Genomic DNA, 17,999 nt, shown 5'->3' on the forward strand with positions numbered 1-17,999 from the left:
ACAGAAGAGAAGTCTCGGCGAGATGAGAGCGATGTCAGTGTCTAAGTGCACCTGCACGTTCTGACTCTCAAAGCCCCTTTGATGTGCTCTTCAGCACGCCTGCCTGTGATTAAAAACACTGTTGTGATTACGCCTCAGCATTAACCCATCTCATCACATCTGAAGTGGGAGATCCTCTGCGACGCTAGATGGGGGACGCAAGCTAAACACTTGCTTTAGAAAGGCAACAGCAGCTCTCATACTGACAAATCGCTCGTGCCTTTTGTTCATGAAGCCATCATTTCAGCTTTCTTTGTGTCGGATCTCATTCTTTTGTTTCATTCTTACTCATTCTGATCTGATCAAGTCTCCAGGCAAAAGAAAGTCTGGTCTTCTTAGTTGTTTTTGACTGTTTAAAAGTGTGCTTGTCAATTTAATGTGTTCATTCAGTTTGAAAAATTGTTAAAAAAGGAAAGTGAAAATTGATTTGATTAAATATATAAAAATGTAATGTCATATAAATAATTATAAATTATATAATTTTAATAAAAAGTTTCTATTATATTTATTTATGTAGTTCGTTATATTCATATAAAGCCCTCAAATGTTTAATTATTATTTTGTATTATTTGTTTTAAATATTTTTTGTCATTTGTTTGTTTATTCACACAGACACAGACGCACACACACACACAAACAGATTGATTGATAGAAAGACAGACAGAGTGATTGATTGATTGATTGATTGATTGATTGATTGATTGATTGATTGATTCATTCATTCATTCACTGAGAAAAATTAAGAATTGTGGGCTTTTCTGTTGTATTGTACTGATTAAATATTGTGTATTCCCTTTATTTTTGTAACTGAATTAACCCCTCTTTAAAGTGTTAACCTTTTGTCCCCTTGTGTTTTCTCGTGTGTTTAGTGGCATCTCTCTTCTGGTGCTGAAGCAGCAGTGGATTTCATCACTTCAGCTCCAGTCTCTTAATGAGATCAGTGCTGGAAACGTGTATGTCACCAACAACAGTCAACTCTGCTATTACAACACCGTCAACTGGACACGACTCTTCCGCACTAACACCCAGAAGTCCCTGATCCGCAACAACCGCAACCCCAAGGAGTGCAGTGAGTCCGTCGCTCTGTTTTTACTATTGTTCCATTAGTTTTTAGGATGAATTAGTCATATCCTAGCATAGCCAGATCATAAGGTCTAGTCCAGTTTATTCTTGCAAATCAAAATAATTCAAAAAAACAGTTTTTCACAACATCTACTCAACAATCTGCAGCATCTGACCTGTGAGAAAAAGTCTTGAGGCTAGGATGGTTCTCAGGCTTCCAGCTGCTGTTTGTCCTGGTTCACCCGAACCACAGCCAGAGATCACGACACCTCACGCTGAGCTCGCAGACTTTGAGGTAGTAAATTCGGTCACTTTGGAAGGTGCTGGTGCAGCTCCCTCATACCTGACGTTCTGGCCGTGTCATTGCACCTCGCCGAGCCTAGCGGGGGCCATGAGGGTTCCTCCACAGATGGAGGGGGTCAGGAGATGTCAGACGATCAGAGTCTCACTCTGCTGTGAAATATGAGTACTGATGCAAGCCCCCTACTATGTGCTCCAGTTTTACCCTTCAAATTCACCCTTAGATCCAACATAAAGAGTTCTTTGATGTTTTTTTTTTTTACTTGAAGATGTGTGGAATGATGTTGCCGCAAACCTGAAAAAAGACCCCAAATGCCTCGGGTTTATGCATGGACCGTCAATCTAATTACCCATTCTCTGCAAATGTTAAGTCGCTCCATGAACAATCACAGGGAATTAATTGCAGGGAAGACCCTGCAACAATTTCTGACATTTCAGATTTTTTTTTTCTAGGAGAAGCTGTAATCACCAGAGGGAATTTACTTTCACCTCTGTCTTTAAGAACTCTCTCTTTTCTCGCTGCTGAGTGATGTTTATGAAAAACAGCTAAAAAGCAGTTTTTAGCCTTCTTTTCCATTGCGCAGGATGTTGTGATGCAACAGCAATCATTAATGTCTCGCGGCAACTGTAGCCTTTTGTTGGGCTTCGCGATCCCCCTGGCTCTTACACATCTCCCTGGAAACCAACCCAGCACTGCTTTTGACATCAGCACAACCCAAATTGTGTGTTTTCAACCAGGTTAAAACTTTGAAGTTGGCATCTTTTTGATCCATCTGCCACAAACGTAGAGCTGAAAGGGCTTCCCACTTCTCTCGGTCGTTCCTCGTGCTGTTGGATACCTGCGTTATGTACCAAGTTGGTCCTTGAACTAGATGTTGTTCCCTGAGAAAGGCTGGGTTTTTGTTGTGCTCCCTGGAGTGCTTTTACATGTTATTGCTCATTTAGTCATTCATTTTTGCAAATAAATGTACTAGCCACAAATAAAGTAATCCCTACCTGGCGTTCAGCAATCCTTACTATAGTCCTCAAAGTAACGTAATACATTGAGGAGGTTTTCATTCTTTTCTAATTGAAAATTAGAGAAAAAAAAAATCTAGTATTTGATTTTTGCTTTGAATTCACCATGATATCATAATATTTTTATTGAATATTGTTGTGTTCTTTAATCAAAATAACTTTCCCTCACTCTTGCTAAGACATCTTTCTCTTCTTTGATGACGTGTGACAACCTGTCACTCACAAACGATTCAAATGATCTGATCAATTACACACGGACAAAAGTCTTGCTGCACGTTCTTTCTCATTCGAAAAGCTGTTTAACTCGGATATGCATAACAATAGGGAAGAAAAGACAATCGCAACATCCGTTTCATGCCGACTATGTGAGAGCTGTGCAGGTAAACCCCTGATCACAAGAGGCGCTGTGGTCTTGTCGTCCTTGTTAGCGCCTGCGGTTGAATCCCACAAGTTCAGGCTGTAAAATCCAGCATTATTGTTCCCAATGAAAGCAAGAACTTGACTTTTTGTTCACATTGTCTTAAGTTTGCTCATATTTAATACACATTAGTTTACATCCATATTTTAACTGTGGTTTCGAATCTTTTGACCCCGATATATGCTCTTCAGTGATATTATTCTCAACATTAGTTTCAGAAGTTTGTCTGTTGAGGAGGACGTCTGTGAGACTTGCTGAAGTGGTGTCAGCAGTATTTTAAAACACTCTCCCAGCTGCTGCAAAATACAGTGCCCAGTGGGTGGGCGCCCAGACCATTCTGTCCTCATTTCAAATTGAAATGCAGCAGTTCATACAGCCAGCTTCGTACAAGCGTGATACATCCATGACCGGACGAGTAACACTTTCACAGATGGTGTGTGCATTGTGTTCAGTCACGGTTTGACAAAGGATCTTTTCCATCTATCGACTGAAAGTTTCCCTGGGGTGGACTGACAGCATCATTTGGAGACAAATGTGCAATAGATTGAAATGCAGATATGGACAGAAATTAGTTTTTCATTGTAACACCTTGGAGCAGGTGACATTTTATTAGAAAAAGTCAATTAGAGCAGTCACTTGCACAATCAGCACTACATTATCATTTAGGCAAATATAAAATTCTGCATTTTTATTCTAAAAATATATCCGTATATCATCTATTGCCATACATAAAAAAATATATATTTAAAAAATGTATATATTAAAATTACATTAAATTGCATATACTGCCAGTGCCATTCAAAAGTTTGGGACCGGTAAGATTGTTTGTTTTTGAAAGAAGTCTCTTATGCTCGACAAGACTGCATTTATTGAATCAAAAATACAGTAAAAACTGTAATATTTTATTAGTATTACAATTTAAAATAACTTTTATTTATATATATATATATATGTAATTTATTCCTATAATGTCAAAGCTGAATTTTTAGCAGCCACTACTCCAGTCTTTAGTGGCACATTATAGTTCTGATTTTAATTACCCAGATGAGTCTGTGTTATCAGGGAATAACATAGCGCTGGATGGCGCGATTGACCAATCAGAATCAAGTATTCCACAGAGTCATGTAATAAAAATGTATAATATATTATACATTTTGTATTATCATTTATTTAAATAAGACAGGCTTTTGCCACTTTCAGTGGTAGGACAGATGAGAGATGATAGGAAACTATGGGGAAGTTAGTTATTTACTGGCATGCGTGCTCTTGTATTAATGATAAACATATCTTTTGCAGTTTTGGATCGTATGGTATGTGACCCGCTGTGCTCTGATGCTGGATGCTGGGGTCCAGGGCCCGACCAGTGCCTGTCCTGTCGGTTCTTTAGCAGGGGACGCACCTGTGTTGAATCCTGCAACCTGCACGAAGGGTAAGTTGTTAAACGCCACACTCAATGCCACTGATAAGTTAAATTGACATGTAATATAGATATGTATAACTCCACAAAACTATATTTGTACAGGACATGTTTTACTACATGAATCTACAAATCTCAAGAATCACAGGTGTGCTCAAGCTATGTTGTCGGATTATTTGCATATACTTTGTGAGATGTGTCTTCCTAAGGTTGAACAATAGCTAGTTGTTCTACAGGGATTTCACAAAGATTCATGTCTACATCCTCTAGAAAACAATAATAAAACAGCAGAGCAGCACGTCCCCTGGCTTTGGAGAGCAGGTTGCAATGATGAAATGTAAGCTTGGTTGAGCTGGAAAATAAATAACAGTGTTTGGGTGAGCTCTACCTCATATGACGTCTACATCAAATACAGCAGTGTGTGGAGCACCATGACAGAATGAAGAACTAAGTAAAGCCTTGGCTTTGTTTTCACACACGCACAAAGATTTAAGGCAGATAAACAGACACACACAAGTATGAGTGTTTCCATGGGCACTTTTGACCCTGTGTACTTTAAGAAAATAAACTCTCTTGAAACACACTTTTCAAACTCACTAGTTTATCCTTTCCACGCAATAAATAAGATCATTTTTCATGAAATTAATTTATGGTTTAATGAAATTAATAAAATATTAAACAATTTTTTATAGTCTGGATATGTGACGAGGTTAAAATAATAAAATGTCTACTTTTAAGGGATAGTTCATCCAAAAAGAAAGACTTCTGTCATCATTTACTCATAAAATATTTTAGTTGAAACACTTAAAATCTGGTTTTGGAAAAATATCTTAGTGATTAATCTTTTACTAATTATTCACTAATTGTTTTCAGTGTTGTTTTGGACCACATTGACTTTCATTGTATGGGCACACACACCCAAAAATAAAAACGTTTGTGATGAAAAGAAAGTGATACAAGTTTGGAATGACATGAATGACAAGAACTAACATTTTTGGATGCACTACCCTTTTAAAAGCATTTTAAAAGTAGGAAAAATAAATGCAGGTGTAGTAAAATATTTTCCAAGACAAATGGCCTTCATTTAACAAACAAAAAAAAAAAATTATAATAATAATAATTTAATAAAAGCACAAATACTGTACATATACTGTGTTTGGCTAGTCACACATTAAAGTAGAGTGGGTGGATATATAGGGCATATGAGTTTCGTAATATGTGCCAAAACACTCTAGAAAACATATATTGTGTAGTAAATCTGTGTATTTTCTTGTCGTCCTTTCTTGTTTTTTGTGCAGCCAGTAATAGATAGACAATTGCTAACTCTTCAATTTGATAGTTGACAGACATTCTGCTAACTATAAGTAACTTTGCAACCACATGTCAACTACCACCAGTCATTAGAGTATTAGTAGACTCTTAGTATCTGCTTAATATTTGATAACACTTTATTTTGATGGTCCTCCAACAGACATTCCGCCGACTATAAGTAACTTTGTCAACTTATTCTGACCCTAACCTAACAGTCTAGTCTACTAATATCTAGTGAGAGTTAGTTGACATGTAGTTGCAAAGTTAAGTTACTTATAGTTAGTAGAATGTCTAAAGTGAACTGTCGAAATAAAGTGTAACCAGACATTTTATTTATTGTCTTTGTGTCATTTTATGGTACCCTGTGTCTTTATCTCATCATAAACTCCTAAACAACCCAAGGAAAAATTAATCAGTTTGTTTGCCATGGCACTGTAGATTGTAGATAACTGCACATGTTGTGTTATGGATGATGTTCTCGTTATACTGCTTAACTAACTTAACCAGCCAGGCTTCCTTGGTAAACCGCCTTTACCAATACCAAACCAGCACAAAAATCTTTTTGGTAGTCAGTGTCTGTCTGATTGCTCATAAAATTGTTTTGACATTAAGCCCCTTCTCACATTTGGAATAAGTGAACAATAAAGGTGTTGATCAGTGCAGTGAAGAGAGTAAATTACAGATTGGTTTTGAGTTCCCTCTTTATTTGTTGTGTGCTTACGTACTGCTCAAAGGGAAAGATGAATATCAGCGTTTGATTGATTTGACTGAGTGAAGCAGCTAAATTTAATTTCTCCCTTGCCCAGAGCTAAAACAAGGCAATAAACAAACAACATCCATTTTCACATTCTGAAACAACAGTCATTTGCCATTTTGAGACGGCCCCTCGTCCTTTGAGTGTTTAGGACTGGGACTATCATGGATGGGTGCACTGTATTTTATATAAATGCCACATCCATGTTGGTTTTGCATTGATAGTGAATCAGCACCAGGGCTCGTGCACCCTGCGATCGTCCCACATGATTCTTTTGCCTTGCAGACTGGCCGGCTCTAGGCCCAAGCTGCTCACCAGGCCCTATGTGGTCGAGAAGCGGGAGGCAGGTTCGGAGAGGTACGGCACGGACACGGATGCATCACTGTCTCGCACTGTCACGTCCACCTACTCACCCGTCCCACACGAGTCACCCAGTGCTCCGCTATCTTTGCTGTTTTTGTTTGTGTGTGTGTGTGTATTTGTGTTTTGATTTGCAGGTTGATCTCAATGTTTTCTCTGTCTCTCCTCTGGTTGTCGACCTCTGCGGTCTCACTCGCTGTTCGCACAAGATGATTCACTCAGTGTTAGGGAACAGACAGCTAAAAAATGAAAAGACCCACTGTTTGAGCTCTAAATGAAAGATTTTGAAGATGATTAGGACAGTTTTTGTTGTGTGGTTTGCTGGAAGCAAGCAGAATGTTTTGTGCTTTTTTACAGCTGGCATTAACATTCATTTCAGATGATTGTTTAACAAGTGGCTAGTGGTAAATACAGATATCAGAAAACAGTCCAAAAGGCTTTCTGGTTCAGTTTTCAGTGTCAGACAGTAATAGGGAGGGAGGACGTGTAATTTATTTATTTTTTGAAAGAAATGAATACTTCTCTTCACCAATGATACATTAAATTGATCAAATATGACAGTGAAGACTTTTATACTGTTACAAAAGATTTCTATTTCACATGCTTTTCTTTTGAAATTTCTATTATTCAAAGAATCCTGAAAACAAAATGATCAACTGTTTTCAACACTGATAACAATAAGAAATGTTTCTTGAGCTTCAAATCAAAATATTAGAATGTTTTCTGGGAGATCATGTGACATTGAAAAAAATTCAGCTTTCCATCAAAATATATTAAAATAGAAAACAGTTTTAAATTGTAGTAACATTTCGAAATAATATTACTGTTTTACTGTATTTTTGATTAAAGGAGCTGTATGTAAGAAATGTATTTCAATTAATCATAAAATGGCCCTGATGTGTCACTAGACATTAAGAAATCATGTTCATTTCAAATACTTATATCACTGACAACAGTAGTACGGCCAGGATATTGTCATTTAAAAAGTGAAGTTGCAGCCCTCAACTGATGTTGATGTTGTCATGTTGTGTTTTGGCCTGATGCTCCACCCTCTGCCTATCTACCAATCACGAAGTCAGTAGTGTTTCGGCATCCGGGTTGCCAGCTCTGCTCTAGTTACCACAGCTGCAGCTCCTTGTAGCAGCCTACGTTCCTGCTGGATCCTGCAACATATCTGGCAACCTCGAGTCAGGGGGGAGGGGGAGGGGAGGGGATACAGTGATTGCAGTACCAGTTTTGGCCACAATCTTACATACAGCTCCTTTAAATAAATGCAGCCTTCGTGAGCATAAGAGACTTATGCTGTAAAAAAGCCTGTAAATCACACACCTGCAGTTGTTTATGATTCTACAAAATTCAGCCAAGTCATGTTTCACATTTGACTGATTAGAAATGGAGACCCAATACAGAAACATGTTTTCATGTATTTCATGTTGGATTTTAAGTACATTTGTTTACTTTTGAATGATAAACCATTTTGTTTCTGTATTGGGTCTCCACTTGATGTCCAATGTCAAAATTTGTGTCCTAAAGCAAACACAGGTGAGAACAAAGGAAACAAACCAGGAAACATGCGGTGGACACCGAACGTGCAACACTACGGAGCCTGTGGAGTTGAAGTTCACATAAAGGGAGAACGAGAAGTCTTTTAATGATAAGGGGGTCTTCTAAAAGCTTCCTCACAGTCTACACAAAATGTGCTGTGCCTTTTAGATAAAGAATAATTAATTCTCATTTAATGTAACACTCATTGACAGCACGTCAATCATAAAAAAAACTCCCACACTGAGCTGCCATCCTCCACATGTCACGGCAACGGATGTCAGCTTCTAAAATGTCACTACCGTCTTCAGAGGAGTGATGAAACCAGGAAGCGACTGTGTTCGCCTGTATTGAACCATTTTGTGATCATTTGTTTTTGAGGTCCCTGGCTGATTTCCTCCATGTGGTGCTTTGAGGTGTTCCTGAATGTGCTTGATGAATTGTCACCTCGATAGGTGGTGAAAGCTGACTGTTTACTTTTGGTCAATAGTAACTGTGTTTGCCAGCTGTGGCAGCTGTCTGAGAAGTGCTGTAAACACCTGGCGGATGTGTTGGATTCCACTGTTGCCTCCCTATGGCCTTGTGCCTCAGGCACTGAATTCCCTTCGGCTGCTCTTTCACAAGCTACCTGTGTGTGTGTGTGTGTGTGTGTGTGTGTGTGTGTGTGTGTGTGTGTGTGTGTGTGTGTGTGTGTTGTGTGTGGACGTGCGTGCGTGCGTGTGTGTGTGTGATGACTCTTTTTTTACTGCCTGTGATTCAGCCTTTCCTCATTCAGATCTTGAAATATGAAGTGTACATAAAGACATAATATCTAGTCTGAAATTGGAGAGTTGTCTTGACTTTAAAAGGCTAGTGATTGAATCATCTAGATCCTTGAACTTGAGCAGGAATTCCTTGACGAACTTTGACGATTGACGTGCTATTCTTCCCATCTGAAACTTGAATGCTCTTGAACGGTCATTAAATGTCATTTTAGTGTGTTATGATACCTCATATTTTTCTCTTTCTCTTTTATAGGGATGTGCGCGAGTTCGCAAATGGTTCAGTGTGCCTGGAGTGTGACGCACAGTGTGAGGTGGCAGATGATGACGGTCTTACGTGCACTGGGCCTGTGAGTTCAGTCATATTCATCTCCAGCTACACTTAGAAAATAATAAGCCAATAATATCAGTCTTTAAAAACAACAACATTAGCACAAGTGTACAATTTTAATTGGCATGGTGTTTTAGACATTCTTTTTTTTCTGATTATAAAAAACAACTTTATTTATTTGTTAAAGAAATGAATACTTTTATGCAGCAAGGACATATTAAATTGATCAAAACTGACAGTGAAGCCTTTTATAATGTTACAAAAGATTTTGAATAAATGCTGTTCTTTTGATCCTTCTATTCATCAAAGAATCCTGAATGATCACAGTCTCCACAAAAATATTAAGCAGCACAACTGTTTTCAACATTGATAATAATGAGAAATGTTGAGCACCAAATCAGCATATTAGAAAGATTTCTGAATCGTGTGACATTAAAGGCGGAAGTAATTCAGCTTTGCATCACAGGAATACATTACAGTGTAAACATAATATAGAAATAGCTCATTTAAATTATATTAATATTTCACAAAATGTAACTGTTTTACTGTATTTTTCATCAAATAAAAGCTGCCTTGGTGAACATGAGAGGCTTCTTTCAAAAATATTTAAAGGGGTGGTATAATGCCCTTTTCATAAGATGTAAAATGAGTCTCTGATGTCTCCAGAGAGTGTATGTGAAGTTTTAGCTCAAAATACCCCACAGATATTTGATATAGCATGTTAAAATTGTCACTTTTTGAGGGTGAGCAAAAACGCGCAGTTTTTGTGTCTGTCCCTTTAAATGCAAATGAGCTGCTGCTCCCGGCACAGAGGGTGGAGCTACAACAGCTTGTGTCCTTTTAACTCACACAGACATGCACTGAAAATTTCAAAAACTTTTAGTATTTTATGTTTAAACCGGAGTCAGACAGTGATGGAGAGACTCAAGAAGAAGTGACAACATGTAATGCAACAGGACATTTCTGAATGGTTAGTTGATGTATTTATGTAGCTAAAGTGTAGTTATCTTCTAATCATTGATTAGCATATTCTGTCTTGATAATCTATAAATCTTGTGCCTGGGGGCGGGGCTTATGTAATTTTTAGGGTTAGTGATGTCACTAACCCGGGAGGAATGTCATGTAGTCCCTACCAGCCGTTTGTTGTAGTCCTTAAAAAGCAATTTCTTTAAAAGAAAATATCTTCCTTTGCTCGGAACTTTGAGCATTGTAACTTTGTGCAGATGTTGTTTATGCTCAAACAGCAACATTACACACTAACTAAAGTTAGAAAAGTGAAATCATAATCAACCACCCCATTAAAAAAATCTTATCAACCCCAAACTTTTGAAAGGTAGCTTTAACTACAAATAAATATAATGAATAATCAGCTCAATCAATGCTTGGTGATTGTTAATTTTGGATTCTGTGTGCATGTTTCTTTCATTTCAATGCAATCTCTTTCAATATATATTAGCTTTAAGCACAAACAGAGCTGAACAGCAGACACCGCCTTCGATTGGCTTGGTCAAATGATTAATTGAATCCCTTGTCGAAGTGTACTTTTGCTGCCGTCGGATTGATTTTACTTCTTGTTAATTTAGTGAGAAAGTAGATTAAGTTGCCTAAGCTTGGCAAGTGTTTACAGAGAGTCCTGCCCCATAGAAGACACCTGAGAGTGGGATGAATAAGCTGTTTGGATGTTCATGAATCTGATCAGGTTAGAGACATTACCACAGATGGGCTGTGTGCTCAGTGCTGCCCCTTTTTCAAAACAGCCTCAGGCACTTTGGTTTAAATTGATGACTACATGACAAGATGCGTACGGCCGTGTGCTTGTGTTGGCGAAAGAGGATTTAGCCGATCCATCTCTTCATCTCAGAGGCCTCTGGCTGTCGTCTGCTTGAGTCAAACAGAAAGGTCTCGCAAATGACGCGATCATGAGCCCTCCGAGACCCATACCAGCACAAACATAGACAGAAAAAAAAACTCTCTAAAACTGAGTGCGTGTCCTGACCTGACTGGAAATTTAGAGGATAAATATTCCTCTTTCATGTGGTTTTTGCCTGATCAAAGCCTGTTATCTGTTCATTTCTGAAGTAGTTCAGTCAATGTGTACATGTTAGTAATTGTTATATAAAGAATGAAGGCATTTTGCAGTGTAAAATTATTGACAGCTAAGCAAATCTCCTTGTAACCCTCGTGTCAAATGTAATCTAAAAAAATATTTATTGAAAGATATTTGATGTACTGCTCTGAATAATTTATTTTTACTAAAAGTCATTATATGTGGTAAAAAAAAAAAAATAAAAATAAAAAAAACCATTACTGTAATGGGAATATTATGAGAATTTCTTTTGAGAATTATAATAATAATTGTATTGTAACATCCAGATGTCACATTCCTAAAATATACCATTGGAGACAATATGCAAATAATAGAGACACTAAATTGATCACCAAATGATCCAGCTGACTTTCTCCAATAAGGACACCCATAAGCCTCTGAGGTGATGCAAGGCTTAGCTAAGCTGTTAAAATGTTTGTTGTTATTAGTGCAGATTAACTGCTGAGTGGTCTAACCTACCTGTGAAGCAATCAGCAACATCTGCTTCACAAAGGCATAATTAAACAACACTAACAAACAGTGTTTTGTGTGTGTGGAGAGGAAATGGAGATTTGTGTGCAGCAGGTGTCTGGAGAAGCAGCACAATTAACAGAAAAAGTGATGATGCTTTCTAGGTAACCTAGCCTTGGAGGAGTTTTACAGACACCTTTATCTCTGTGCCATGCTACGCACGATTTTGGCAGACCCAGTGCCGGAATAAAATTGACTCGCAGGGCCATCATATTTCTTTCCCTCTTTTTTACTTACCAAGAAAGACAATAAGCTTTTTCAGAGCTATAGAACAAAATGATGAGTAAACCAGCTAAATGAGGAGGCATTTGGTAAGCTTTGTGACAGCCTACAATGCATGCAAATTAAATTGTACAGTCAACATTCGCAATTAAAACTTAATCAGAAACAATACTAATTTACTTCCGCCAGGATTCTTTAATTAACATGCCCCCAAACTCAATGAATATCCAGAGATTCCCCACTGGTAATTATGACATTCTGGTGACGTTCATGCACGCTATTCTCATAGCCATGATAATTTTGATAAGACTTGAAGGTAAACTAAATTCAATAGATTTATTCAAATATTAAATGAATAATGCAATGCTGAATAGAGCAGCATGCTACTCATGTAGTTGTGGTTGAGTGTTAATTTGTTTATTTAGTTTTGAGCCTTTTGCCACTTAATAGCAATAGTAGAGGGTAGATGAGAAATGATGGGGATAGTTCACCCAAAAATGAAACTTCTGTCACCATCATTCTTATGTTATTCCAAACCAGTACGAACTTTTTCTTTTGTGGAACCCAAACGAAGAGACAGTATTTTGGGAAACGTCTTTTTTGTCTATACAGTGAAAGTCAAAGGAGTCCAGTGTTATTTAGGACCCCATTGACTTTCATTATATGGACAAAAACATTCTTCCAAATGTCTTCTATTGCACACAGATGAAAGAAAGATCTGGAACAACATGAGATGTGTGTAAATGATGACAGGTGTCTTTTATGCTTACTCAGGATGCATTTATTTGATCAAAAGTATAGTAAAACAGTAATATTGTTAAATATTTTTTGTTAAATATAACTGTTTTCTATTTTAACATATTTTGAAATGCAATTTATTCCTGTGATGGCGAAGCGGTATTTTAAGCAGTCATTACTCCTGTCTTGTTCCTTCAGAAATCATAGTAATATTCTGATTTGTTGCTTAAGAAACATTTCTTATTATTATCAAAGTTGATGTTTTGAGGAATTGAAAGTTAGAACAGCATCGAAATAGAAATCCTTTCTAACATTTTAAATGTCTTTAATGTCACATCCTTGCAGACTATAAGTATTAATCATTTCTTAACTGTTAATATCGTGTTTACGGTCCTGAAGCTGTGTGTGTTGCGTGCTGCCTGGCTCCCACGGCCGCGTCTGGGTGCCGTCTGCTGCTTTATTGCATCAGAGGCGGTTTACAGCGAGAAATGAAGAGCAGCTGTAATTGCTGCAAGGCTTTTATTCATCTCTCACAAGAGATTCGCTCATAAAGAAGCACATATCAGCCCCGGTCTCACTGAGCACAGACAGATACGCTCGCATACAGATGTTCCTCAAGGTTACGTAGGCGCAGCATGCGTTTTCCACCCTTAATGGAACAAAACCGAGCATCTCTTCCTATTGTCCGCAAAGTGTTATTTGTCTTTCTGGTTGATGAGGTGTTCGGATGACTCTAAGGGTGCTTATATTGATATCCAAGCTACCAATTCCCCCTCTCCGGCCTCCTCTCTCCATATTACCGCCATAAATCCTGTGCCGGCTGATTGTTATGGTCATTGTGTTGGTGGTGAGGGATGGTTATTATCCATAGGTGCTGGTATTTTATGTGTCTCTTTCCTCCACTTTCTTTCTCTCTCTTGCAGGGTCCTGATCACTGTGTTAAATGTCTTCACTTTAAAGACGGACCCAACTGTGTGGAGAAATGCCCTGATGGCCTACAGGGAGCAAACAGCTTCATCTTCAAATATGCAGAGGCCAACAATGAGTGTCACCCCTGTCATGTCAACTGCACCCAGGGGTATGGACGTGTTTGTTAAATGTTTGCATTTTGTGGGAGTGTGTGGGAAATATATCTGTAGCGGTCCAGCTACTTCCTGTGCTTGTTTGCCACGTCAGTTCTAGCCTCAGGAACTTCAGAGAGCCTATTTGTCAATGCACTGACCCTTTTTAGAGCTCTTGTGTCCTCGGAGCTGGCTGTGCATAAAGCATCATTAATTTTAGAGGAAGGAGTTTGCCCTTGCTGCGTCTCTGCAATCTAACTTTAGCCCTAAATGATAACCATCACACTCTCTGAATTTATCCGGCTGGGCACCTGCAACATAACCTCAGGCCCTTGGGGTTACATGAGAGACAGCTTAAATTTCCTGCAGAAAACCATTATCTCCTCAATGAATCTTCACATTGAGCCATGGATTCACTTTTCTTCCTCCTGTGTCACATGGAAGCCCTCATCCGCTGACTGCCTGATCTGGGATCGCTGTTAGCCAGGGACGATTAGTGACGTTAGCGGTTAGCTGACAAAACGACAGGGCTGTGAGCATCAGCGTGGAAGGGCAGGAATTTAGACGTCAATAAAACGACAGTAGAGGCAGTGTCTTGAAAATAGGTCTAGCACTAATAGATTTGATGAATTATGACCATTCATTTGTCTCAAGACAGTCATTTGATTACATTCACAACCTTTCCTAGTCTTGTAAGTATGTAAGAATGTTTCTTGTAAGAATGTTTAGACCGAGATCTTTGATCTTAACAGCATTACTGATTTGAACTTCAGTAGCATAAATTAAGTACGTACATAAGTAAGACTCGTTTCAAACTGGCTTTTTCAATGAATACCTTGCATGGTATTTTGTTATTTATTAAAATATTTTAGTAAAAATTAATAAATGCAGCATTTTTATTGCTATGAATTGTTTTATTGGTGCAGGATAAACATTTAAATAGTTAAATACTAATAAATATATAAATTTGAATAATTTTAAAACATAAATACTTTAGAAAACTTTAGATGTATTTTTGTGTGTGTGTGTTTATTTGTTAACTTGTTTTCTTTCTTTATTGTTTCAGATGCACAGGGCCTCGTCTGCAAGACTGCATTGGCATGATGGACAGGTACACTCATTATTTATATATATATATATATATAAATATGTATATATGTTGGGCTTTTTCACCTTTAATGGACAGAAAACAATGGGAGAGAAGAGAGGGCAGCAGTACCTTGAGCCAGGACTTGAACTAGGGTCACCCATTTCTCAGATTTTTTTTTTTTTTTTTTAGATTTCTTAATATATATATATATATATATATATATATATATATATATATATATATATTATATACTATAAGTCTAAATCTCTGTAACATAAATGATGTCCTGTAGTAACACTACTGTGTGTTATACACTCTTTCTCCAAAAAACAGTGATTTCCACTGTCAGTAGGTTTGCAAGGTCAGAATTCTGGCACCAGGTTCTCGTCCTCCCTTAAGCCATCATTTATTCATGGTATCTATTTTGGTTTTCTGCCCAATGTCCAACAGTTGATTCTAGTCACACTGGCTGGCATCAATAGAAAATCACTGTGACTGGAGATCCTTTACACCACACAGTTCTACAGACAGTTCACACACACACAGTTATGTCATATTGGTGATTCAGTCACAAGACCTCTGTGCACTGTAATGTAACAGTGGGGTCCAAATGTCTGAGACTACATTGAAAATCTCTGACATTTTTTTTATTAAAAAATAAAAAATAATATAATATAAATAATTGAGTATCGTTTTTTTTTTTTTTTTTTTTTTTTTTTGATGATGTCGAATGAAGAAATATTATTTGTAATTTTAATATTTATTAAGTATTTTATTTTTTATTTTGAATTTCTTGGTTAATATTTAAATAAGCAAATGTGTGACTTTGATCACATGAAGTTTCACTCAAATAGTTATGCTGTAGTACAATTTTTAATGAAATGTTATATTAAATGAACAAAGCTTGCAAAATAGAGGTATTTTCACTAGTGATTTCTCACTGTACATTAAAATTCATCCTTCACTGGCTGCGTACAGTGCAAGGCTCTAGGTTTGTCAAACCCAGCTGCATCTGATTGGCCTAATTCCTGTGTTGATGACATCATTAACACACACACTCACACTGCTCATTGTTTTAGTGCCAGCTGCCTTTCAAGACAGAGCTCTGCTTTAACACCAAAATGCACGGTGGGGAAAAAAAAAACAGTTATATAATGACCAGGCCACAGTTCTGTGATTAATGTGCTGCTGTGAGGCGTGTGTGTGTGTGTGTGTGTGTGTGTGTGTGTGTGTGTGTGTGTGTGTGTGTGTGTGTGTGTGTGTGTGTGTGTGTACATTTGCTTCATGGCATATTTGATAAATTGATATCACTTTCTTTTGTTCTCATGGGAAAAGCTGGAACAAAATACCATTAACTGCTCAGAGCAAATGTGTTTGCTGTTTCATATCCACCATAGTGATATACACCGTCCTGGCAGGGGAGGGAAGCCAAAGCTAGAAATCGTTTGTCTCGACCTCACACATCACAACCACAGACTGCTTGATGTGTATTGAAAACAACTAGGGCAAAAGCTTCTCACAAGATGCAATCTGATTGGCAGGTTTATATCAACTGAGATATGAAGTCTTGTTCAGAGGTTCTTCACTGAACACTTCCAGAGACGTTTTTTTTTTTTTGGTTAGAATGAGCTGTAATGTGGACCAGGATTTATATCAAGACTATTCGCTTTCTCTCTCACACACACACATTTATACAGTATATAGTTCTGTCCTGTCCTAATAGTGTATTATAGTGCAGTGCAGGAGTGTATACTTGTTGTTTGGAAAGACTTTCAGAGTAAAGGCTTGAGGGAGTAATCCTGATAAAACACATTGCTATCCTTGGAGACCAAACACGCTCTCAGGAGAGAGTTGAACATCTCTAGTGTGAACAAGATGAGAGGCAGGTGATAGTCAACACTCACAACAGCCTGCAGAGTCAGGTAAAGAGGATGTTTTTCACAACGAAAAGCATGAGTGACTATTTAATGCCATTTGTATATGCATCTGTATATTATACATGTGTATTAAAAAAAAAAAAAAAGATCTTACTGACCTCAAATTTTTTAGTGGAAGTCGACATATTATTAAATAAAATAATTACGTTTATATTAGATTTTTTTATGTAATATATGTATTTTTTTTCTTCCATCTAATATGTCTATATAATACTATCGCAGAACGGTTTCAATATAAGTAATACTGGATGGTTGGGTCATGTCTTATCTTGCCTAGGGCATCAGAATCCCCGCCGTACCTCCAAAAATCCTTGTTGAACCTCTCTGTAATGTGTATTCTAAGTGTTTCTCTCCAGAGTCTCTCTTGCACAATTGGAAAAGACATGGCAGGTTACATAAAACAAGATGTCAGACATCCTGTCCTCCTTCCCCTGCAATATATACGGCAGTGGCACGGTGCGTGCTGACAGCAATGCAGCATCAACATAATTGCCTGCTCATTGTCAGTGCGAAAGAAGCTCGCTCACGCATGTGGGATCTATACACTCACACAGGCTTCGGTGGGTGATGGTATGCACACGGCTATGGTCTCCGTGGCTCATAAGCTTTGTATTCTGACTGCAGATCAATATCAAATTAACGGGAGAGATTCTCACCTCGCCCATAGATAATCTAGCAGTCTATCGCTCATCATGCCTGGGCAATGCTTCACTGTCCCCACCTCACTGAGTGAAAATTCATTTCCATTCCACAAACTTACAGTTCCAAATTTACACAGGAGGGAAAACCAAACACAAAGGCCTTCCGTACAGAGGTGTACACGTAGGAAGCAACTGGACGAGTTTAACGGAATAGAAAAAAACACAAGGATCTCAATATCCATTTTTAACACATGATGTAATTACACCGTAATTAAAGGCATAGTTCACCCAAAAATGAAAATTCTGTCATTAATTACTTAGATTGTTTGGTTATTCAATAAAACAAATTGCTTACAGCAAATTTAATATCTTAAAGGGATA

The 17,999-nt window shown here is 37.8% G+C and overlaps 1 protein-coding gene across 4 annotated transcripts in view; it reads left to right on the forward strand.

The window, feature by feature from the left end:
* Positions 1–17,999, forward strand: part of erbb4b (erb-b2 receptor tyrosine kinase 4b) — a 303,711-nt gene that overhangs the window by 229,558 nt on the left and 56,154 nt on the right. For 2 of the 4 annotated variants that reach the window (XM_079882023.1, XM_079882024.1), the window contains exons 12-17: positions 909–1,108; positions 4,133–4,265; positions 6,604–6,675; positions 9,238–9,331; positions 13,813–13,967; positions 15,017–15,061. In XM_079882023.1, coding sequence (XP_079738149.1) covers positions 909–1,108; positions 4,133–4,265; positions 6,604–6,675; positions 9,238–9,331; positions 13,813–13,967; positions 15,017–15,061 — 699 coding nt within the window. The remainder of the gene's footprint in view (positions 1–908; positions 1,109–4,132; positions 4,266–6,603; positions 6,676–9,237; positions 9,332–13,812; positions 13,968–15,016; positions 15,062–17,999) is intronic. The other 2 variants (XM_079882025.1, XM_079882026.1) reach the window with 1 other exon arrangement.

Source organism: Squalius cephalus (assembly GCF_949319135.1).
Source record: "Squalius cephalus genome assembly, chromosome: 9".
Taxonomy (NCBI): domain Eukaryota; kingdom Metazoa; phylum Chordata; class Actinopteri; order Cypriniformes; family Leuciscidae; genus Squalius; species Squalius cephalus.